Source organism: Eptatretus burgeri, chromosome 9 (assembly GCF_056783735.1).
Source record: "Eptatretus burgeri isolate ZD-2024b chromosome 9, Ebu_testis_v1, whole genome shotgun sequence".
NCBI classification, from domain to species: Eukaryota; Metazoa; Chordata; class Myxini; order Myxiniformes; family Myxinidae; genus Eptatretus; species Eptatretus burgeri.
Genome location: NC_140969.1, coordinates 34,477,517 through 34,503,229, shown reverse-complemented (window position 1 = coordinate 34,503,229; position 25,713 = coordinate 34,477,517). Strand labels below are relative to the sequence as shown.

General features: G+C 42.5%; 1 protein-coding gene across 2 annotated transcripts in view; it reads left to right on the top strand.

Moving 5' to 3' along the window:
- The window catches only part of LOC147019876 (filamin-C-like), a 281,783-nt gene that overhangs the window by 88,653 nt on the left and 167,417 nt on the right, over window positions 1-25,713 (top strand). For both annotated transcript variants that reach the window (XM_085894677.1, XM_085894676.1), the window contains exons 10-13: window positions 4,258-4,395; window positions 11,067-11,190; window positions 11,735-11,871; window positions 22,341-22,534. In XM_085894677.1, the coding sequence (XP_085750803.1) occupies window positions 4,258-4,395; window positions 11,067-11,190; window positions 11,735-11,871; window positions 22,341-22,534 (593 nt within the window). The remainder of the gene's footprint in view (window positions 1-4,257; window positions 4,396-11,066; window positions 11,191-11,734; window positions 11,872-22,340; window positions 22,535-25,713) is intronic.

The window sequence follows — 25,713 nt, the reverse complement described above, 5'->3', positions numbered from 1 at the left end:
GGACGAAAGTCCGAGTCTTCAGGTCCTTGGTACTTCCAGTCTTGCTCTATGGGTGCGAGACTTGGACTCTGACCAAGGATCTGAGACGGAGACTTAATTCCTTTGGTACCAGGTCTCTTCGGAGAATCCTTGGCTATCGCTGGTCGGATTTTGTGTCCAACGAGCGGTTGCTGAGAGAGACTCGGATGAGATTTGTTACCTGCATAGTCCGTGAGCGTCAGTTGCGGCTGTATGGACATGTGGCTCGTTTTCCTGATGCTGATCCTGCTCACCAGATTCTCTCCCGAGGAGTCTCATGAGTGGAGGAGGCCAGTGGGTCGACCACGTGCCTCATGGTTGCAACAGGTTGACCATCATCTCAAGGAGATGGGGATTGGCCTGGCATCTGCCTGGGGGGTGGCCAGACGGAGGCCCCTGGAGTACCGGCGGAAAGTGGACGCAGCGACGTGCTGTTCTGGCACATGCTCCCATACCTGACCTGATATATATATATATATATATATATATATATATATATATATATATATATATATATATATATATATATATATATATATATATATATATATATATCGTATAAAAACATGATTGGTTGAGCAAAACACGTGACATAGCTGCCCCGTGAAACAGCAAATGTGAAATGGTAACTTACAGATTGCCACGTACGGGGTCTCACAGCAGCTGAGAAAGTTACTACTCAATCTCGGCTCGTCAATACGTGGCAGGATCAAATGAAGGCCGATGTACAAACGGCCGCAACAGAACTCGATATTCCTTAATCCATGATGCCATAATGCTAATATTATCGATATATTCAGACAGAGAGGGAGGGAGGGATACAGATGGATAGGGAGGTAGACAGACAGACAGACGGACGGACGGACGGACGGACAGACAGAGAGACAGACAGACAGGGAGGGAGACAGATCATCTGTGAATTGAAAATAAAGTCTTATCCATGTTTCTTTCCCTTTACTTGTCATTGCCTATTAAATTGGTGACCACGGGCTTCTAAAAGTTAATAATAATGAATCATCTTATCAAATTACCTTTGACTTATCTGCTCAGACGCATCCGAACATTGGATCCCGAAAGCCAAGCGGTGTTGAGCTTTGTCCATACTCGTGTGGGAGTCTTACTGAGAAGACCAAGTGTTAATTTAAAATTAGCACCTGGTCTTCCTAAAATTTATTTCTACATTCATCGAGCAAGTTGATGAGCAAACTACTCCATGGAAAATGGACCGAACATGACCAAGCAATTACTGAGGCTGTGTTCTTACCCCGACAATGTTCACTTTGTTTCTCACTGTTGTCCTTCAAGTTGCCCTTCAGAACCTTGGAAAAGGCATTTATGATCATGATCTCAAGGGTAGCCGTTTAATTTGGCCAGGTTGGAAAGCCTCGGCAAATGTCATGAAATGTTCCGACACAACCTTCGTTATGCAGATGATTCGGCATTGATTGCAAATTCCCTTGAGCACATTGAACAACTCACCATACGTCTTGATGCAGCTGCAACCAGCCTCAGACCTACCATCAATATTATCAAGACAGTTACACTGTTCCAGCCACCGCCTTGTGATCAGAATGCTAACCCAACCGTATTTCGGTGGTATCCACCTGCAGGTTGTGAAAATGTTCAGTTAACTGAGCAGCATAGTGACCAATGGCAGCACGCTGGGCATGTAGCTGAGCAGCCGCAACCAGGCCACTTTTGCAGCCTCGGCATCAACGGATGCACATGTGTGGTCCCAACATCACATTCGCCCAGGTTATCAGGCCTCGATATAATGAGCTCTTTGCATCATGCTGCAAACATACAAGCTCAATACAGTCGTCAAACTTGTAAGCTTGCCCAAGAACAGCATCGCCATTTCCAGTATGTTATTGGGATGTTGCGGAAAGACAAAGTGACAAACAGAAATTCCTAAAATGGGTAAACGTCCTCTTTGTTGAAACTATCTTACTACAGTCACAGCTTTGTTGGATGAGACGCATCATCCGTATGTATGATACACACCTCCCCAAAGCAGTATTGTATGGGAACCTCAGCCTAGGGAAATGAAAATATAGTGGACAATACCCGCAGTTTAAAGAGGTCGTTCAAGTCTTCATAAAGGCAGCTGACATTCCCTTGGACAACTCGGAATCCCTCGCAGCCAACTGTTCTGAATGGTGCCATGCAATACAAAATGGTGCAATCACCGGTGAAGAGAGCAGGACTCACCAATAGGTATTGCATAATTAACTAGAACAGAACTCGGGAGAGCACATACCTCTGCCAGACTGAACAGTTTACGTTTTGTATCGCACTGATAGTTTACGTGCCGGATCTACGTCCAGACCTGAGCCAAAATCGAATCGGCTTGTTCTTGTCACGTAACCAACTTATCCTCCAACTTTTGGCAGAACTTGTCCACAACGTTTTGAAGCATCACGCTACATATCGGTTTTGGCCCCATCTCTCAATGGTAAAGAATCACTGACAAATTTTTTTATATTATCGCATCCGGATTCGGATCTTCACCAAAATCGAATCAATTCATCCTTGTCACACACCTAACATGTCAGCTCGTATACAGATTACTTCTCATTATCAGCTATAATCCAAACGTTAATGGACAATTGATCCCCTCATCTATCTCTCGGCATTTCAAATATGGTTCATTTCAGTTTTCTCTATCTGCATCTCCTTACTACAGTTTTATGGCATTTTTTTTAACATATATAGTCGAGGCTCATGGAGGAGCTAGAAAATAGAACAGAGTAGGACGTACTCCTACGTAGGAGGACGAAACAGAGTAGGACGAAAATAGAACATATCTAGAATGAGGCGGGGGGGGGGCAGAACACGTCAACAGCAGGGAAGAGGGACAAAGTAGAGGGAGACTCAGAGGAATAAAGGATACAGAGAAGAATGGGAGAATACATAGAGGGTAAAGAAGTTAGATACAGGCACAAACGTTCAATCATTTTGATATCAACTCTCATTGCTGTGCTTTTGATACTTGTCCATTGAACCTTATGAAGTGCTCTCTTCCACAACTTTGAATTCCTAGTTTTGAAATTCAGGCATTGATGTTGAAGAACGTTCTGAAACTCAATTCTGTGAACACTGAAATGTTGACCCTTGGCCCCTGTTAGTGTTACATTCTTAAACGAGAAGAGCATTCGGTGGAACGCACACCTCCACCACATAATGCCTGATCCACAAGAACATATCGGGCCCATTACATTTTTGAAATATCATGCAATACAGTACTATATCGTTTTTGGGTCGATCTCTCAATGGTGGAGAATCACTTTTAATAATTCGAGTCGTCGGATCTGGATGCGGATCTAATCAGTTCGTCCTTGTCACACACCGAACCTGTGCACAAAATTTAATCTGGATCCATCCACAACTTTTTGAGATATCCTGCACACAAACTGACAAACAGACAGACAAACAGACAGAAAGGGGTGAAAACGTAACCTCCTTCACCTCCGGTGGCAGAGGTACCTCGACATAATTTGACAAAGACCGATATGCCTCCACCCACAATCAATCTTTGCTTACTCGAACTTTGACCTCAAACCTCAAGACCATTTGACCTCAATATCTAATCCATACATATGTATCATTGTACATGTACTTGGTTTTAGTTCATATCTCCACCACGATAACAACAGTTTTACCTGACATGACCTCTGGCCTTTGACCTCTGGCCTTTGACCTCTGGCCTTTGACCTCTTGACCAAAAAATCTAATCAGTTCAGCTTTACATCATGATAATACTTGTTGCACGTTTGAGTGACATCCCTTCAGCTGTTCTTATGTTTTTCATTCCTGCGATAACTTATCACTGACAGCCTGATGGACAATTAGAAAACATAATGCCTCTGGTAACAAGTTTTGAAAGTCTAAAATTCAGTAACATAAGTTTTGAAAAACATTTTATGACCAGTTGTCAAATCAGTTGTCAAATTGTTTGTTTTTAAATCATGAATGAAACGCATGCTCTTTTCTTTTGTAGATGGTTGGTTATATTGGTTAGTTGGTACACGTCGATATTTATTTTTCACATTTTTTCATATCATATGCAAATAAGACAATTGCTTCTATCCTGCAATGACATGTTGATTTTTTGGGGAGATTAAGGTAATCATTTAGTCTTAATGCTCCAAACACAGGAAAGTTGAATTATGTTTTTCCCAACTTTCTCTTCTGCACTCCACCACCACCGCCCCCCCCCAACCTCACCCGATGCTATAGCCTGCAACCCTGGGTGTTGTCGTGCAACGGGCCGTGGTCTTCAGGGAAAAGGCCTGCGGATGGACGAACCGGCAAGTTTCCGTGTGCAGACGAGGCATGCTGGGAGCGGAGAGCTCAGGGTTTCAGTGAAAGGGCCTGGTAAGTTGGTGGTCATGGTGCTTAAGTGTACCAATTGTTGTTGTGCCTCAAGATAGATTTTTTAGCTCGTGCTTCAAGGTATGCCGAGTTTGTACAAACTCTTAAGATAGAGTTGAACAGACTGTCTCCATTATTCCTATAAACAATTCCTTTAAAATGGCACCTTAGCAAAGAGCATCACCCGTGGTCAAGTGATTCTCGTCATACTTTCATAGGAATTTGTGCATTGCGTTCCTCCAAGGCCATCCCTTGATGAACTGCAGTTTGAGTGGAGGGTGGTGGGCTTTGACAGAGGAATCTTACGTGAAGGCCCGCTGGGCCGGTTACTTCGAGCGGCTGTACCAGGCTGACCCACCACCAGCTGTTGAGTTGGATGACAGGGGTGTAACTCTCTCGGGTTACCATACATCTGGTTTTCCCTTGACATGTCCTTCGTGGTCCTTAAATCTCTGTGCAGCAGGGTTTTTCTTAAATATCTATAAATTTCCAGGATTTTGCCATTTTTTTTTTTAGCTTTTGCATTGTTAAAGCGATAACTTTTGAGATTTGAGATACTTTTTTTTTTCTTTATTTAAATGTTTAAACCATTTTTTGTACATTTTCTTTCGGTGATAAAATGCAGTTATGTAATGTTTGGAACAGGACAGTTTGGTAAAATTCTGCACTACTCCATTATGGTGTAACGGTCGTGTTCGAACATTGACACTCACGCATCCACTTCCTGTCCAACCTTGCAGTGAGAGAGTTCAGTGGTATGCTCAGTTTCCGATTGTAATTTTTTCTGAGTCTGTACCATACAAAATTGTTTGATTTTCTTCAAGAGCTGTTTATAATGTCAAAATGAAAGTGTAAATTCACTGCAGAACTAACGACAAAATTCCCATACTTTTGAAGTGGTCGAGAAGAATGGGAAGCCGAGTGCTTGGTATGTTGAGCTGTGACACGTACTGTGTTTACCGAGTGCTGTGTTTACAATCTCATGTGGACTCAGACAAGCGCAATATTTCCAGTAATAGTTCAGTATTTTTACTGGAAGAATGGCGATTTGCAGTCAAAATTAATTGAGGTCGAGAACACACCTAATCAGACTGCCGATTTGATTGCTCAATTCGTAAAGGAAACGTGAAAAGAGTCTCCTCTTTTTCGCAGTGTCCCTCTCCAGAGTGTCCTCTTTTTGTTTTGAAAGTTCAAATATGGTAACCCTATAACTATCCCTATTACTGATCCTCCCAGCGGCACAGAGGTAAAATGCCGCTCAGGGTGAGATGCCAAATTGCTGCCGCCTCACAGCTCGCATGCTGAATTAAACACGAAGCCTAATGAAATGACTTAATTACAAATCTAATTAAGTGCAGTACATTTGCAAATAAAAAGTTAGACCTTTGTTTTCTGCCTTTCTAAATCGTCATTGGCCTACTAAGCATTCATTTGTTGTTGTGACAGTGTGGTTCATATCTTCCGAGCCTTCAGTGAGGCAAACTCGTCTATCAAATCTTCAATGTCAATCGACTCAGCTCGTTCACGCTCAATGGAGAGGTTGAGTAGATTACTGTGCCGAGAGTGGCTCATTGTGGATCTGAGGTTGGTCTTTATCACTTTCAGTTTGGAGAAGCTCCTCTCACGCTGCAACGCTCACACACAAGGTGTGAAACGACCTCAGTATGATAAGGTTTGGGAATGATTCCTCAAATCCTGACTTCACAACATATTGAAGGATTTCATATCGTATGCCTTGCAGTCCACCGTTTCCTTCCCAGTGGTTTCCTCATACATTATGATACGTCTTCCACTTCTTAATGATGGATTTCACCGTACCTCAAAGGGTCAATGAGTGACTTTGAAATCTTCTAATAACCCTCTTCTGAACGGAGCTTCTCCACCACTTTATATTTGACTTATTTGGAAAGCTCCTTCGTCTTCATGTTTGCCTTGTTGGTTGACCAAGTGAGTTGCACCTTAAAACTCCTTAGATAGGTGGGGGAACTGATAAAGTAAAGCCACTGATTACATTCAGGTGAAACCTATTACACTCATTTTGTAACTTTTCAAACAAATCATTTACTCCTGAAGTTATTTTGGGTTTATTCGACAAAGAGTTTTAATACTTATGCAACTGAGAATCATCTGATTTTCTCTGTTAATTTAACTTAGTCACATTTTATCAACATTTTTTTAGCTTTATCACTTTGGAGTCGTTTGTAGAGACTAGATATATTAAGTTTGATTTGAAAGCATCATAAAATATGCTCAGGTGTGAATTTTTTTTGAAATGTGATAATTTTAGAGGAGGATGAATACTACTGCAGGCCACTGTAGTTTCATTATTACCTCTGCCATTGAACATGAATGGAGGTTATGTTTTCACCCCGTCTGTCTGTTCATTATCTTGCCAAAACAAAGTTTTTTGCAAGATATGTTAGTCAGCTTGTATGTTTTTTTTATTGTTTTTTTGTTTGTTTGTTTGTTTGTCTGTAATCATGTATAAAAAATTCTGCAGAGCACAGTTATCATTGGAAATTTTTGTAACTTCGCATATCAGAGGCCTGTAGAGGTCCCTTTCAGCGCACAAAATTTTGAAGGTCAAGGTCAAAGGTCAAGGTCACTTTGTCGCAAATCAGGGGAGTCGACGAAACCCTTATTTTTTGAGTAATTTTGATCGGATCGTCTTCAAACTTCATGGGAATATAGTTCATGGTCTGGCGCTTAGCTGATTAATTTTTGGTGGCGATTGGCCTTGACCTTCATGGTTAGCGCCTTAGGTCAAGCATATTTGACCCCAAGGTCAAATTTTGAAATCTTAGATACCATATCAAGTAATACCTCATATGAAAGCGAAATAAGTGCTTTCCAGATCTGTCAAAAGTTTGACGCTATGACGTCATTTGATGACGTCATGACGAAAAAACGGATTTTTCATGAAAATTTTATTTCCTCAGTTCTCATCAAAATCTCTTGATATTTCATGTACAACAGTCCTAGAGAGATACCATTAACCGTACGAAAAATATAAAGGTCAAGGTCAAAGGTCAAGGTCACAAAAAGGTCAAGCATCAAGGTCGACGAAACCCTTATTTTTTGAGTAACTTTAATCGAATGATCTCCAAATTTGGTGGGTATGTAGGATGTAGAATGGCGCTCAGCTGATTAATTTTTGGTGGTGATTGGCCTTGACCTTCAAAGTCATCTTGAAGGTTATTCATTTTTTACCCTAAGGTCAAATTGTCAAGTTTCAGTTACCATATCGTGTTGTACCTCAAATGAAAGCCCTTGATGAGTTCTTTCCAGACATATAACGATTTTGACGATATGACGTCATTTGATGACGTTATGACGAAAAAACTGCATTTTTCATGTATACTGTATTGCTTAAGTTCACATAAGAAACTCTTGTTTAGGTCACTCTGTATAGCACAGTTCTCATTGGAAAATCTTTTGGGTTTATACGTAGTTGTCTTATTGGAATACCTTGCATTGTACATAAAGGTCAAAGTCAAGGTGAAAGGTCAAGGTCTCTTTGATGTCAATTAAGGAGGTTGACGAAAGCCTTACTTTTTAAGTAATTTTAATCGAATCAGCTCCAAACTTTACAGGAATGTAGTATGTGGTCTAGCGCTAAGCTGATTAGTTTTTGGTAGCGATCGGCCTTGACCTTCACGGTTATCACTGGAGGCCGAAATTTTTTTACCCCAACGTCAAATTTTGAAATGTTAGGTACCATAAGGAGTAATACCTCATATTAAAGCCCCTGATGAGTGCTTTCCAGATATGTCAAAAGTTATAACGCTATGTCATTATTTGATGACATCATGACGAAAAAACGGATTTTTCATGAACATTTTATTTTCTCAGTTCTCATCAAAAACTTTTAATAGTACATGTACATGAGTCCTGGAGACATAGCATTCATCATACGAAATTAATAAGGTCAAGGTCAAAGGTCAAGGTCACAAAAAGGTCAACCATCAAGGTCGATGAAACCCTTATTTTTGAGTAACGTTGATCGAATGACTTCAAAACTTGGTGGTTATATAGGGTGTGGTAAGGCGCTCAGTGGATTAATTTTTGGTGTCAATCGGCCTCGACCTTCAAGGATAACTTAAAGTTCATTAATATTTTACCCCAAGGTCAAATTTGTAGGTTCCCGTTACCATGTCGAGTAATACCTCAAATTGAAGCCCTTGATGAGTGCTTTCTACACGTATGACAATTTGGACGATGTGACGTCATTTGACGACGTTATGACGAAAACACTGCATTTTTATGTATTTTGTATCGCTGTAGTTCTCATCAGAAACTCTGGTTTAGGTCACTCTGTAGAGCATATTTATCATTGGAAACTCTTGTTACTTCGCATATCAGAGTCATTCATCCTATTATTAAAGTCAACGTCAAAGTCACAATAAAGTCAAGCATCAAGGCCGACGAAACCCCTTTTTGGAGTAACTTTGATCGAATGATTTCCAAATTTGGTGGTGTTGGAGGTTGTGGTATAGCGCTCAGCTTATTAATTTTTGGTCTCGATCGGCCTTGACCTTCAATGTCATATTGAAGGACATTCGTTTTTTAACCCATGGTCAAATTTTCATGTTTTAGTTATTATATCGCATCGCATCTCAAATTAAAGCCTTTGATGAGTAATTTGACATATAACTATTTTGACGATGTGATTTCATTTTGCATGTATATTGTATCGCTGAAGTTCGCATCAGAAAATCTTGCTTGGGTCACTCTGCGGAACACAGTTCTCATTGGAATCTCTTGTGGGTTCAAATATCGGAGTAATATTGGAGTACTTTTCAGAGCACAAACAGGTCAAAGTCAAGGTCAAAAGTCAAGGTCACTTTTATGTCCATCATGGAGGTCAACGAAACCCTTATTTTTTCAATAATTTTGATGGAATGATCTCCAAACTTGGTGGGTATGTAGGACGTGGTAAGGCACTCAGCTGATTACTTTTTGGTTTTGATTGGCCTTGACCTTCAGGGTCATTCATTGATGTTTATTTACAAAGAACGTATATAATCAGTTTAGCGAATCAGCTATTACCGAGATCGCCTATGACTTTCGTGGTTGATCTTGATATCAAAATTGAGCTGATATAATTTTTTTGGTCTGTAATCATGTATAAATCACTCTGCAGAGCACAGTTATCATTGAAAAATTTTGTAACTTCGCATATCAGAGGCCTATAGAGGTCCCTTTCAGCGCATAAAATTTTGAAGGTCAAGGTCAAATGTCAAGGTCACTTTGTCGCAAATCAGGGGAGTCGACGAAAACCTTATTTTTGAGTAATTTTGATCGGATCGTCTTCAAACTTCATGGCAATATAGTTCATGGTCTGGCGCTCAGCTGATTAATTTTTGGTGGCGATTGGCCTTGACTTTCATGGTTAGCGCCTTAGGTCAAACATATTTGATCCCAAGGTCAAATTTTCAAGTTTTAGGAACCATATCGTGTAGTACCTCAAATTGAACACCTCGATGAGTGCTTTCTAGACATGTCAAGCTTGAGACATTATGATGTCATTTGGTGACGTTATGAGGCAAACGCATATTTTTCATGGTTACTCTGTAGAACGATTCTCATCGGAATCTCTCGTAGGCAGATATTCCTCAAGGAGTCGCTCCTGGTGGATAGCGGCTCTGTTCACCTCAGTGTGACCTTAAATAAGTCACACGTGGTCACCTTTTGGCAAGATTCGGGTCATTTGTTTGTTTGTTTGTTTGTGAACAGTATTACGGAAAAACTCCTCAACGGATTTCGACGAAACTTGGTAGGGGTGGGGGGGTAGGTATGGTCCAAGGATCATGCCATTAAATTTTGGACTTGGTCCCCCCCCCCCCAAAAAAAATTGTGAGAGAAAAAAAAATTTCTTTTTTTTGCATTTCTACGTTTTAAGTGATTTCCAACCTCCCCCCGTTTATTTTTCCCCCCCCCCAAAAAAATTGAGAATTTTTTTTTTTTGCATTTATACATGTTTTAAGTGATTTCCAACCACCCCCCAAAAAGTTTTTTTTACCCCCCCCCCAAAAAATAGAGAAATTGTTTTTTGCATTTCTACATGTTTTAAGTGATTTCCAACCCCCCCCCAAAAAAAATTGTAAGAGAAAATAAATTTTTGCAACTTTTTTTCAACAAAATTTCGATTTTTTTTTTTGCATTTTTACATGTTTTCAGTGATTTCCAAGCCCCCAACCCCCCCCCCCCCAAAAAAAAAATGGAGAAAAGAACTATAACTCTCAGCACTGTTGACATCATATTTAATGAATAAGATATAAGGTTCACTTGAGTGACCCAGCAGTATTGGCGGCGGAGGTTTTGCACTCTTCCGCGTGCTCCCCCTCTAGTTTGCTTCTGTGTCCATGTTGTCCAGCCCTTGAATCCTCCCCCACCCCTCATTCCTCCCCACATCCCTTATTTGTCCAAGTCTCCCTCTTGTTTGTCATTCAACCCTGCTGTTGGTGTTCCCCCCTCCTCTCTACTGTTCCTTTTGTTATGTTGAGGCCGGATCTGTTCCAGTGCTTTAGTTCTTCCACGAGCTTTGACTCTGCATAAAAAACCGTTTGGATTATTTGTTATGTAAACCTGCCTTCCAAGTGTACTGAAACATCATTTAAAGCACCGAAGCACCCTTCTACACACCTATAATGTGACTGCACTTTATCACACAGGAGGTGAGTCGGAGGTGAGTCGGAGATCCTTGGGTGATGGTCTCCATGAGTTTGAGTACAGACCACTGATTGTCGGTCACTACGTCATCACGATCACGTGGGGAAGCAAGAATATCCCACGCAGGTCCTAATCTGCAGCATGATCGACCAACAATTCCCAACATTCTCTGTTTATTTTTTATAACTCGTTGCTTACAAGGAGTGAGCATTCATGGAGTTCATGATGATTCGCAAACAATAACTATCCGTCGTGCATTTCTGTTGCCTCATTGTATCTGTCTTTTGTCTCTTTAACCATGTCCGTTGTCTTATTGTGTGTCCATTAATGTCCCATTGTGTGTCCATCATTTCACTGTCCATGCCCTTTAAATTTCATTGTGTATTTCCATCATTTTATTGCACATAACCAGCAAATCACAACGAGATGATGATGTCTCATTGTGCCTGTCTCTTGTGCGTCTATGTGTGTCCATTGTCTAATTGCGTGTTATCCTCTCGTTCTGCTTCCATTCTGTGATTGTGTGATTTTTTTTTCTTCTGTATGCAGAGTTTGTTGAGATTTTATTGCTGAACTACCTCCTGTTCTAACACCTTACAGGACCTGTAACTCTGAAATGATTATGAACACATAACGTCAACACTGAATCTTTTCCTTCTTCCCTTTGCAGTCCTTTTGAGGTTCTTGTGGGACCACCAGCCGGAGAACAGAAGGTCCGGGCATGGGGTCCTGGGTTAGAGATGGGACTTGTCGGTCACTCTGCCAACTTCATCGTGGAAGCTTTAGGATCAGATGTCGGGGCACTGGGTAGGTAACATGAATGCTTTCTTCATCTTGGTGCCATTTATAATTCATTTTCTGCATTTGACAGTGTTTATTTGCCTCTGATATGGTTTGGGTCATTTGCATTGTCTTCAAAACAGTATATTCTTCTTTCCACTTCATAAAATTGTCTGTCTTATTTATATCTTAAGTATGTGTCCAAATTGGTATGTACACACTAAATAATTTTAAATTCTGAATGGAGCCATAATGAAACCCACGTGCAGAGCGAGTCATCATGTGTGGTTAAGGCTTTGCTGGCTTGGGGTCAATGTTGGCGATGTATTGACACTGTGGCAGTTTATTTTTACAATCATATGGGTCACCGTACATTAATGGCCTAATACCAACTGGCAGCCTGTAACCATTACCAGATGTAGTTATATTGAAGACAGCCTGGCTCATTGAAAGTCTGGAGTGGCACTGAGTAGTCATTCAATCACCATCTGTCCGTCTCCCTCTCAGTCCATCTCACTTCCTCCCTGTCTGTCCATTTACCACTCTCTGTCTTTCTGTCAGTCTCCTTCCCTCTCTGTCTGTCAGTCTCCCTCCCTCTCTGTCTGTCTCTCTCTCTCCCTCCTTCTCCATCTATCTATCTGTCTCTCTCTCCCTCCCTCTCTGTCTGCCACTCTCTCTCCCTCTCTGTCTGTCTCCCTCTCTGTATGTCTGCCAGTCTCCCTCTCTGTATGTCTGCCAGTCTCCCTCCCTCTCTGTCTGCCAGTCTCCCTCCCTCTCTCCCTCCCTCCCTCTCTGTATGTCTGTCAGTCTCCCTCCCTCTCTGTCTGTCTGTCTCTCTCCCTCCCTCCATCTCAGTCTGTCTCCCTCCCTCCCTCTCTGTCTCTCTCCCTCTCTGTTTGTCTCCCACACTCTCTGTCTGTCTATCTCCCTCCCTCTCTGTCTGCCTGTCAGTCTCCCTCCCTCTCTGTCTGTCTGTCAGTCTCCCTCCCTCTCTGTTCCTCTCTCTGTCTGTCTGTCTGTCTGTCTGTCTCCCTCCATCTCTCTCTCTGTCTGTCTGTCTTTCTCCCTCCCTCTCTCTCTGTCTCCCTCCATCTCTCTCTCTCTCTGTCTGTCTGTCTCTCTCCCTCCCTCCATCTCTGTCTGTCTACCTCTCTCTGTGTCTGTCTCCCTCGCTCTCTGTCTGTCTCCCTCCCTCTCTGTCTGTCTCCCTCCCTCTTTTTCTTTCTCCCTCCCTCTCTCTCTCTGTCTCCCTCCATCTCTCTCTGTCTGTCTGTCTTTCTCCCTCCATCTCTCTCTGTCTGTCTGTCTCCCTCTCTCTGTCTGTCTGTCTCTCTCCCTCCCTCCATCTCTGTCTGTCTACCTCTCTCTGTGTCGGTCTCCCTCGCTCTCTGTCTGTCTCCCTCCCTCTCTGTCTGTCTCCCTCCCTCTTTTTCTTTCTCCCTCCCTCTCTGTCTGTCTCCCTTCCTCTCTGTCTGTCTCCCTTCCTCTCTGTCAGTCTCCCTCCCTCTCTGTTTGTCTCCCACCCTCTCTGCTGTCTACCTCCCACCCTCTCTGTCTGTTTATCTCGCACCCTCTGTCTATCTCCCACCCTCTCTGTCTATCTACCTCCCAACCTCTCTGTCTGTTTATCTCACACCCTCTGTCTGTTTATCTCCCACCCTCTCTGTCTGTTTATCTCCCACCCTCTCTGTCTATCTGTCCACCAGCCTCTTTGTCTCTCTGTCTCCCTCCTCTCTCTCCCCCTCCCTGTATGTCTCTATGTCTCCCTCTCTGTCTGCATGTCTGTGTGTCTCCCTCACTCCCTCTCTATCTGTCTGTCTCTCTCTCGCTCCCTCCATTTCTGTCTGTCTACCTCTCTCTCTGTCTGTCTCCCTCCCTCTCTGTCTGTCTCCCTCTCTGTTTGTCTCCCATCCTTTCTGTCTGCCTATCTCCCACCCTCTGTTTATCTCCCACCCTCTCTGTCTATCTGTCTCCCAACCTCTTTGTCTATCTGTCTCCCTCCTCTCTCTCCCTCCCTGTCTGTCTGTATGTATGTCTGTCTCCCTCAATCCCTGTCTATCTGTATGTCTCCCTCCCTCCCTGTCTGTCGACCTCCCACCCTCTCTGTCTGTTTATCTCGCACCCTCTGTCTCTCTCCCACCTTCTCTGTCTGTTTATCTCCCATCCTCTGTTTATCTCCCACCCTCTCTGTCTATCTGTCCCCCAGCCTCTTTGTCTATCTGTCTCCCTCCTCTCTCTCCCCCTCCCTGTCTGTCTGTATGTCTCCCTCTCTGTCTGCATGTCTGTCTGTCTCCCTCACTCCCTCTCTATCTGTCTGTCTCTCTCCCTCCCTCCATCTCTGTCTGTCTACCTCTCTCTTTGTCTGTCTCCCTCTCTGTTTGTCTCCCACCCTTTCTGTCTGTCTATGTCCCACCCTCTGTTTATCTCCCACCATCTCCATCTATCTGTCTCCCAGCCTCTTTGTCTATCTGTCTCCCTCCTCTCTCTCCCCCTCCCTGTCTATCTGTATGTCTCCCTCCCTCTCTGTCTGCATGTCTGTCTGTCTCCCTCACTCCCTCTCTATCTGTCTGTCTCTCTCCCTCCCTCCATCTCTGTCTGTCTACCTCTCTCTTTGTCTGTCTCCCTCTCTGTTTGTCTCCCACCCTTTCTGTCTGTCTATGTCCCACCCTCTGTTTATCTCCCACCATCTCCATCTATCTGTCTCCCAGCCTCTTTGTCTATCTGTCTCCCTCCTCTCTCTCCCTCCCTGTCTGTCTGTATGGTCTCCCTCTCTGTCTGTATGTCTGTCTGTCTGTCTCCCTCCCTCCCTGTCTATCTGTATGTCTCCCTCCCTCCCTGTCTGTCTGTCTCCATTATCTAGCATACTTTTAAGGTCCAACAATTTTGTTCATTGCGTTCCAGAAGGCTTTCCATCTCCATTGAAATTCCAGCACCATCCTTGGCAGCAATGCTCTCCGTGTGTTCATCTTAAGATCGACGTTCAACAGGAGAAAAGCTCGGACAATGGACAACATGTAGATTTATGATCTTTGCAGATGTTTGTCTTTCACTCCCTGAATTCCAGATATTAAAACACAAGAGTTGAGTTTAACTGCGGTAAATTCCTTGACCATGCCATCGTTTCTCTCTTGTCTTGGTTCCACTTGTCTGTACTTTTGTTGCTTCACTCATTATTCCCTTTTTTGGCATTTCGCTTTGTTGTGTTTTAATTTTATTTCACAACAACAATGGTTTTTAAAGTTGTTTTCTTTACATCATTATCTCTGCCACCGAAGGTGGACGAAGGTCATGTTTTCACCCCTGTCTGTTTGGCTGTTTGTTGGTTTGTTTGTCTGTGAGAGGCTATCTCAAAAAGTTGTTGATGGATTCGGATGAAATTTAATGGACAGGTTGGGTGTGTGACAAGGAAGAACTGATTCGATTCTAGTTCAGGTCCAGATCCAGATCCAGCCTATTGGTGGGATACAAAACGTAAACTTTTCAGCCTGGCGGGGTTATGTGCTCTACCGAGTGCCCTTCTAGTTTGTTGCTGTCATTGCATTTTCCTATATTTCACTTTTTTTTTTAAGGAAAATGGAATGCACATATGCAAATAACTTTCAGCTTTATAATACATAAATAAATCGTCTTAACAAGGTAGGGTGATCATCAGCATCCTTCACTCACTCAATAAATCTGGAGTTTGTACAGGATAGACATTGCCAACCTCACAGACCCAACAAAGGGTTGTTTTGCTGGCTGTTCTACAATTTTTCAAAGCAAACTGTAGGACAGCCAGCTAAACAACCCTTTGTTCTGTTGAAATCATTCCTTTGAACTCTAGTATGATTCACAGTGTGGAACATCCCACTGTTGTGCACCAAACCACTTCTTTAGTCAGATCCGGTTTTCCCTGAGATCACTGAAGCAGACCAGCTGATAAGAAAACCAGCAATGGACCTACTATATGTCAGAACCCTTCTCCAGTTTGCATTGTGATCATAGATCCGTCCAAACAAAGGTCCTGATCTGCAGGAACAAGTTCTCTTTTTTATGCTCCATACCTATCTTGGGCTGGTATGATAGCTTAAAGGTACGCACACTCACCTCTGAGCTGTCCAGCATGGGTTGGAATCCTGACCCAGCTATAAACTGTCATCCTGGTGTTTCGCAGGCAGGATGATTCATCATTGTGTGTGTCGTCCCTCGGATGGACGTTAAACTGGGAATCCTGTCTGCAAGCATTACCTGGTGAACGTTAAAGATGCCACAGTGTCCTTCAGGAAGAGTAGGCAAGCTCTCGCTTTCTGCATCGGAGTGGCGACCCATCCAGGATTGTAACCTGAGATAAGGAACTGCTTCTGCAAAACTGACACTGTGAAAAGAGCATGGAACATGATGATGATACTTGATCAAAAGAGTCAATGTAGCAAAATGAAAAAATAACTATGCATTAGAGCATATGGTTATCAGTTATTACTATAATTTGTGGAAATGTCTGCTTGCCAGGTGTGTTTGGTGCTTTGGCTTAAGTTGGAACAAAAAATTGGCCGACTTAGCATTCTAATCTGATGCAATGGTTGGAGCATGATGCTCATAACACAGGTTGAAATCCACAATTGAGTACAGTATATGTATTCGTCCACTTTGTTCGACTGTCCTAGTAAACCACATTAATGTATATTGATATCTGCAAATGTCTCTGTCCTGCTTTTGATTTGCTTACAAGCTTCACCCTGACCCTTCAATCAATCGAAAAGTATGTATATATATATATATATATATATATATATATATATATATATATATATATATATATATATATATATATATATATATATATATATATATATATATATATATATATATATATATATATATATATATATATATATACCAGGCGTGGTGGCGTGCGCCTGTATTCCGGCAACTCGGAGGCTTGGGTTGGAGGATCGCTTGAAGACGGGAGCTCTGCACTGGGCCGCGCTATGAGAGGGTGTAGGGCAGCCCGGAATCACGGCGAAACCCAATCCTTATCCCTGTGTCGTAAGAGGCGACCAGGGTTGCGTCAGGAAGGGCATCTGGCATAAAACCTCTGTCAAATCAGGATGCGGATCATAACGGATGATATCCGCTGTGGCGACCCCTCACGGGAGCAGCCGAAAGACGAACAACAACAATATATATATATATATATATATATATATATATATATATATATATATATATATATATATATATATATATATATATATATAATTCCAGCAGTGTGTGTGTGTGTGTGTGTGTGTGTGTGTGTGTGCGTGTCTGTGACCGCTGTTTCTCGACAACCGCTGGTCCGATCTAATTGAAACTTGCCAGGTATATTGCTGGGGACCTGAGGATGTGCCTTTTCAAGGTTTGATATTAATCGGACAAGTGCTTCCCAAGTTATGGCCATTTATTTACCAACCAATGACAGGAACCGTTGCTGCGGCCATTTTTATCAACCAATGACAGGAAGCGTTGCTGCGTAGACCTGGTCGATGGGGAAGAGAAACTCAGCCGCGTTCGCCATTACGGGTTTTTTTCTCTTCTCTTCTCTTCTCTTCTCTTCTCTTCTCTTCTCTTCTCTTCTCTTCTCTTCTCTTCTCTTCTCTTCTCTTCTCTTCATGTTTTTCCTTGCGAAAAGGCAAAATGCGTTGGCGCTAATTGAATAAAATAATTGGCCATTAAAAGCCTCCGTATTCTTGCCCTGGACGAGGAAACAAAGAAGCGCCGTTTCCTCAGCCATGTTGTTTATGAAGAGATGCTAACGAGATAAAGGTGTGTACAATGTACATGGAGACGATTTTTATTATTATTTATTTATTGAAGAAAATTTGTTCCAAAAATAATTTATCAAAAAAAGTGCAAAACTTTTTTTTGTTTCCGATTGTCAAAACGCTGTGGCCTTTGGAAGTGTTAAGGAATTCAGCTCTACTCAACATGCTTGCCAACGAAATATATCTCAAAAACGATTCACAACGACGGGTTTCCTCACTCATTGCTCTGCAGTCTGCATTCAACCCCTTCATTTGTCATCTCATTGACCTCATTTCATCTATCTATAATTTCAGCAATCTGTGTGTGTGTGTGTGTGTGTGTGTGTGTGTGTGTGTGTGTGTGTGTGTGTGTGTGTGTGTGTGTGTGTGTGTGTGTGTGTGTGTGTGTGTGTGTGTCGTCCTTCAGATGGATGTTAAACTTGGCGTCTCATTTGCTAGCATTACTTGGTGGATGTTAAAAGATTTCACCTTATCTTCGTGAAGTGTAAGCGAGGTATCGTCAGCACCTGAACAAAGAACATACTCGTGCCCAGTTGAATATGAGGCCTGGCAGGCCAGTTCATAAAAAAAACTTGGGCCCAAAAAGCTTTCCTTGGGACACCTACAAGGTGAGGATAATTGGTGCCATTAAGTAAGTTATAGTAGTTGTAGTAGTTGTACTAGTAGTGTCTGCACAATTTGGAAGTAGAAGTCCAAACATAGATTTACGGAGACGTCCATCATGAGGGAAGGATAACACAATGGATATCTATCTATAATTCCAGCAATGTGTGTGTGTCTGTGACCGCTCTTTCCCGACAACCACTGGTCCGATCTAATTGAAACTTGCCAGGTATATTGCTGGGGACCCGAGTATGTGCCTTTTCAAGATTTGATATTAATCGGACAAGTGATTCCCAAGTTATGGCCATTTATTTACCAACCAATGACAGGACATGTGCTGCGTAGGCGTGGCCGATGCGCTATTTAGTTACCAATCACAGGACACGTTGCTGCGTGGGCGTGGCTGCGTAGGCCGGTGCACGGCTGGCCGACGATGACGTCACGTGCCGTGCTGGTTACGATGGGGATCGATCGGTGCCTTAGTTGCCGTGGAGTAGGAGTGCCAATGGTAAATGGCAGCGAATGTCATGGCAAGCAAAGATTGGGAGGTAAACTTGATTTTAATTAACTCTGTGTGTAAGTATCACAGCAGTTGTTACTTCAATGCAAGCGATAATTCGTGGAATGATGTGAACATTCCATACGGGCACGAACTACTTCTGGATAGTGATGACTTACTGTATTCTAATAATTTCTCGATTTCTTATCTGCATTTATAGATAAACACAATGCCCCAATCCAGTAGTCGTTTATGAGAGCGAAGGAATGGCCTGTGTGGTTGTTTGAAAGTTTTTTTTTTGCATGTACGTCCACGCACATATGGGCACGCGAGAGCGAAGGAACGGCCTGTGTGGTTGTTGTTTCTGGCACGCGGTTTGAAAGTTTTTTTTTTTGTATGTACGGACACGCACGTACGGCCACGCGAGAGCGAAGGAACGGCCTGTGTGGTTGTTTCTGGCAAGCAGTTTTAAAGTATATACATATATATATATATATTATTATTTTTTGCACGTACAGCCGGGCAAGTGAAAGCGAAGGAACGGCTTGTGTGGTTGTTGTTTTTTTGCGGGGGCGGGGGGAGGGTTTGCACGTACGGCCACGCATCTATGGGCATGCACCAGTACAGTGGGGAGAACAAGTATTTGATACACTGCCGATTTTGCAGGTTTTCCCACTTCCAAAGCACGTAGAAGTCTGTAATTTTTATCATCGGTACACTTCAACTGTGAAAGATGGAATCTAAAACAAAAATCCTGAAAATCACATTGTATGATTTTAAAATAATTAATTTGCATTTTGTTAGGGTTAGGGTTAGCTAACCTCTTCATGCTTTGTAAGTGGGAAAACCTGCAAAATCGGCAGTGTATCAAATACTTGTTCTCCCCACTGTATATTTCCAAGCCGGTAGGCAACATGGGTGGTCGCTATATAATTGCATACGAGTCATACGGTTTTTGATGGATCGGGCTGAAAATTTTTGTCAAAGAGGTTGATTACAGTGCGCATAAAAGCGCGGAAGCAGATTTTTGATTTTCGAAAAAAAATAAAATAAATTTTTTCGGATATTTTTTCAAAAATTTCAAAGTCCCGTTGCTAGGCAACGGTGGTGTCCATAGCAACGGTGCTCAAAAGCATACAACTAGATCCTGGTATGAACCTACCAGTCAAGTTTCATCAAAATCGGTTGACTCCTCTGGCCTCCAGAGCTGTCCATTACATACAAACATACAGACGGAAAACCTGAGAATAATGGTAGTCTCGCGACCACCCAACACACACATATATATATATATATATATATATATATATATATATATATATATATATATATATATATATATATATATATATATATATATACATATATATATATATATATATAATTATAAAATCAACACACAGAAGTGCGAGTACATGGTGAGATGTCATGAAGATAAATGTTCATGTTGAATCGGATTTAGTTTGTATCCATATGATCCACACGATTTGATTGGCTTGTGTGAACTGCGTGCTCATGAGCAAACTCAGGATATTGGAGTTTGCTTTTCCTTGCCTGACGATCCTGACAGTGTGTATGCGATGAGCGAGAATGTGTTTTGATGTTGCGTAACCTCCCATCGCGGTCATGCGTTTTCTATTCAATTTCCGTCGGTGTTTTATTTGTTTTGTGTCTTTTTCTTCTACTTCTTCCTTGATACACAAATCTGTTATTCCATTACACGTGTGAATCTTTTGTCTCCTGAGCATATTTTGTGACGTCTTATTTTATGACTTCATAAATTCCGTTCTGGCTGGCAGGATGGTCCGGAGGTCCGCACACTCACCTCGAAGCTCTCTTGCCTGGGTTTGAATCCCAACATAGCTATAAAAACTGTCATCCTGGTATATTACAGGCAGGGTGATTCATCAATGTGTGTGTCTTCCCTTGAATGGACATTAAACGGGAAAACATCTGCCAGCATTAGTTGGTGGACATTAAAGATCACATGGTTGTATTCTGTTCCTCCTTATGGCAGCTTGGTTGCTGGGTATCTATCATTTGTTGGAAGCACTAGCTGTGCTGCTGATGCTGTGCTCCTCTACCAGTACACTGGTACTCATTTCTCTGACCACGGATGGATGACAGGCTAGGTCAACCCCAACTGGTATTAATTCAGCAGCCAACAGTTCTTAAACTCAGGACCCTAAGATCCTTAGCCAGCCACCCTAACCACTAAGCCAACACCAGGCCTGAGAGTTCAGCTATTTCCATTGACCAGATGTCTTCGATCTTTTGGAGCTATACTTTGTTTTCATTTTTGCGCATAAAGCTCACAAGACATTTGTACCTCAACAGTAAGGAGTTGACCCTGACAATCAGGCATTAGAGGACCTGAAACACCAAGTAGTGATACTCATCGTGCTTGCAGATACCAAACAATAAAGGCAGTGAAGAGTGCTTCTGCCTGCCATTGTTTAGACACAAAGATGTCACAAGGAACTGTTCCAACATTACATTGGCCCTTATGCGATCGATGGATGAAATCAACAGGACGTTGATTAAGGAATGCTAACCTCAGTGAGAGGCACGGGGAAGCTTCCGCTTCGAGTGTTAACGCTTCGTCGGAGCAAAGGAGCAACGGAGGGTTAACACTTGAAGCATCAGGTTCCCCTTGCTTCCCATGGCGGTTCGCATATCTCGGTCAACATTCATTTCATGTTCATTTCATCCATTGTTCGACCCGTCGACCGACGCAGATCATCGCCAGCCTTCATGAGCAAGACGAGTTCTTCATCAAACAATATAATGTTGGGTTTGTTGTTTCAAATCGATGCATTTCAGTTCTTTCTTTGCCTCCCTGTATTTGGCAGTGTGTTTGAAATAACTAACATCCTTCAGAGACATAACAGGCCCCGCGTGTTGACCTTTTGTTCCAGCGAGTGACAGCTGAATTTGGCACCCTTCAGGAATATTGGTCAGCAGCAAGGTAAGATTTATTTCAGAGAGAGGAAAGTGAGAGAAAGGCAACAGCTTGAAGATGTGAGCAGGAATTTTGCAAAGCACAGCAGATCCACAAAAAAAACCATACAAAGGCGATTGGATGTACATTGTACATACTTTCACACCGAGACTGGATCTCGTCTTCATGGTTAAAATGAGCCCAAGCATTATTTTAGTACTTAGCCTTATTACGTAAGACTGGACAAGATACTAATTGAGTATGATCCATGGTTTTGTAGCTTTAATAAAAATCAATAATGAGGGCCGCACAATCACCCTCTCCTGTCTGCTTGTTTCCTTGACTTTGCCCCCCCCCCCTTTCACCATGTTCTTGACAAACGGACGAATGTACGTGTGGCACCAACCTAATGAACTCTACATCCCTGAGCACTTGGTTCCAACAGTTAAGGGTTCTGGTGGTTCTATAATGTTGTGGGGTGCATACTTCATCTTTCAACATTAATAATTGTCATTATAACAGCTGCGTCAGAATAACCAATTTAATAACTTTAGAAATCATTCCTTTTTAGCCATAATTTTAACAAAACAAAAGCAACGCCAACATTAATAAAGGAACAAACTCCTCGATGTCATGACATCCATATTTCTTCATATCTGCCTGTTCTCAGGATTTTCCATTGAGGGTCCATCGCAGGCACATATCGAGTGTGACGACCAAGGTGATGGATCCTGCGATGTGCGCTACTGGCCCACGGAGCCTGGGGCGTACGCCGTGCATGTGCTTTGTGATGATGAAGACGTAGAGCACAGTCCGTTCATGGCTTACATCCTTCCTGCTTCACATGATTGCTTCCCAGACAAGGTCAGCGGAACAGAGACCCAAATAATAGCTGTATTTTCCAAAACAATATATCCTCCTCCGCAATACTCTCTTACTTTAATATAATGGTTTGTCGGAGAGGCAGCGTGCTATTAAATGAGGATTGATCGTACGGAATGATTAAGATGGATAAAAGATATCAATAATTTGCTTTTTTGAATTCTTGGTTCAAATTATGGACTCTTGTGAAGGTTCTTTGGAAAGTGCAGCTCCTGAGTCACCTGCGGCTCTTGAACAATGAGACTACAATACAATGGAAGTGGTCCAGCTGAAAAATAATCATAAGGAATGTGAAAAGCCAACACAAACAGTCTTTTTTTTAAAACACCTTTCAGTGGCAAATGTCAATAATGCTGCAAATATTCAAGTACAGCATAAACATGTTCGCCCTGACTGTCCTCACCCTCGTTAATAGTAAAAAGCATGGATGATAAAATACATTTATCACTGATTTAAAAAAAATATTGAATACGAGTTGTAAAAGGTATTTTTTCTTAAATGGGGGAACCCTTCACCTGTCTGAAGTTAGAATGAAGACATGTTGAACCCATTTAACCAAGGCCGACACGGGGAAGCTTGCAGAAGCTTCACCTGAGTTAATCAGTGGTCGATACTTAAGATATTGTAACAGCCTCGGCCTGTTCTGGTTCCGCGAGTCGTGTCAAAACGACCGCAACCGCCAGCCAAGTCCACAGCCCCGAGCAGGTTCTCAGACCTGTTTGTCGCCTTGTAATACTCGTTGGGACCATGAAATTAACCGAGTGATGCGCTGATCGGCACTCGCTGGCCAACCTTCCTAATTTGGCTGAGCAACCATAGATCACGAGCGCACTGAGCTGTGCTCGTGATCTTCCGTTGTCTAACGACACTGAAATCACCAAATAAGGCCAAGTTGAATCACCATCATGAGCAGAATCCAACCCCAAGACTAGATACATTGATTTAGCAATTAAATGGCATGGGAGAAAGATTATGCCTGGTGTTGGCTTCATGGTTAGGGTGATGGGCAGGGGATCCCACCTTCATGGTTGGGGTGCTGGGCTTGGGGTCCTAGGATCCTGAGTTCGAATCCCACTCAGATGTTGAGTTAATACCAGGTGGGGTTGACTCTGCGTGCCATCCTTCCGAGGTCGGCAAAATGAGTGTCAGCATGCTGGTAGTCTGTGTCGGAGTGTCGACCCATCCAGGATTGTGTCCATTAGCCAAGGAGACAGCTGAGGCAGCACCAACACTTTGCACAGTGTATGGTCCCAATGGATGGATGGATGGATGGATGAATCAAAATGAAATGCCCCAGAAACTTGCTCAAAGTTTTGTTAAAAATGAAATCGTTTAAAATTACCCCAAAAGGCAAGCAGAATTGTACCATTTGCATGGATGGAGATGGATGGAGAAAGATTACATGAAGCAAGGACGAGGATGCATGAAACAAATATAAATGAATCGGTAAATTATATATCTGTTTACCAATTACCACCATTGGACAAAGCAAACGTCACAGTTTTCTTTTCGGTTCTTATCTTAGTTCATACACGTAACAGGAATACAGGAAAGGGAATACAGTACAAAGTAGATGGGCATTCGGTAGAGTTCATACCTCCACCATGCAATGCCTGATCCACAAGACTATATCTGGCCCAATCAATTTTTGAAATATCATGCTATATATCGTTGTGGTCCAATCTCACAATGGTGAAGAATCAATTTACAAATTAAATAGTTCTCCTATCCATATCTGGATTCAGATCTTCACCAAAATCGAATCGGTTTGTCGTGGTCACACACCCAACCAACCTGTCCACCAAGTTTCGTCCAAATCCGTCCACAACGTTTTGATATATCGTGCTATATATTGGTTTCACCCTAACTCAATGCCTGGTGTTGGCTTATTGCTTAGGGTGGCGGGCTTTGGATCCAAGGGTCCTGAGTTCAAATCCCACTCAGCTGTTGAATTAATTCCAGGTGGGGTTAACTCAGCCTGTCATCCTTCTGAGGTCGGCAAAATGAGTGCCAGCTTGCTGGTGTCCTGTGTCTGAGTGGCGACCCATCCAGGATTGTACACAATAGCCAAGGAGTTTAATGCTCCGACGCTTAGGCTTTAACACTTAAGGCCCGGTCACACCTTGACGTTTTAGCCAGCGATGGCAACGTATTAAAATGTATGTAAAACGCTGGCTTACGTTGAACTTTTGATGTTTTTTTTTAAGATTCGGACGTATTCATAGCGACTTGGTCTTATGTATAACGCATTGGTAACGGACACAGAACGTTTCGTTGTGTTATAGATAACTTATACCAACGAATGCTGAACCTGTTGTCGGCCTACACAACCGATGCCCAACGATAGTCTAACTTAGGCATAGCATGTTGCACGCATCGCCGACGATGTCGTGACGTAGCCTATTAAAAGGCTGACGCACAACGATTCGAATCATAACTGCCGTAGAAATGGAAGTGTCAACATCGCGGTCACACCTTGGCGATCTTGCCAGCATATGCCGACCAAAGAAAAATGTGTCTAAAACGTTGGGGCACGTCAAATACGGTATGAGTAAGTTTGGTATACGTGAGTACAACGCTAAGGTACACTATCATACGTCGTAGTAAGTAGAGTACGTCAAGAAATTTTAAACATGTTCATAATTTTACGACGTACTCGGCGTATGACACACGTTCCCCATGCGATGGGGATAAGTTGTACACACGATATGCGGACGCTTACACACGTCCACAAAGGCTACTTTTAAGCTACTCATAAGTCGAAACACGTCGCGGTAATGTCTTTTTTACGCGAAACTTATTTCTAACTTATGTTTGACGTGCTTTGAACCAATTCTTTACGTAGTCCCAACACACATCGACGTATGTAGACGTATTCCAATGACGTCTTCCAGTCGACAAAAAAAAAAAAAATTAACGTGTTTCTAGCTTACAACTGCCATACAAAGACGTGTTCCCAGCGGCTTTGGGAATTGGTATATAAAAATGCTGCTCATAAAAGGGGAACCCAACAGTGTTTTCGAGTCCTTTTTGAGTCGATGTCCATGTCAGCAGTAACAGTATTAGTATTAGTATTAGTAGTAGTTTGTTCATGTTGGCAGTAGTAGGTGAGTGTGAGGGGGAGGTTGTAGGTTATGATGGATCGTCCTTGCGTCCGCGTG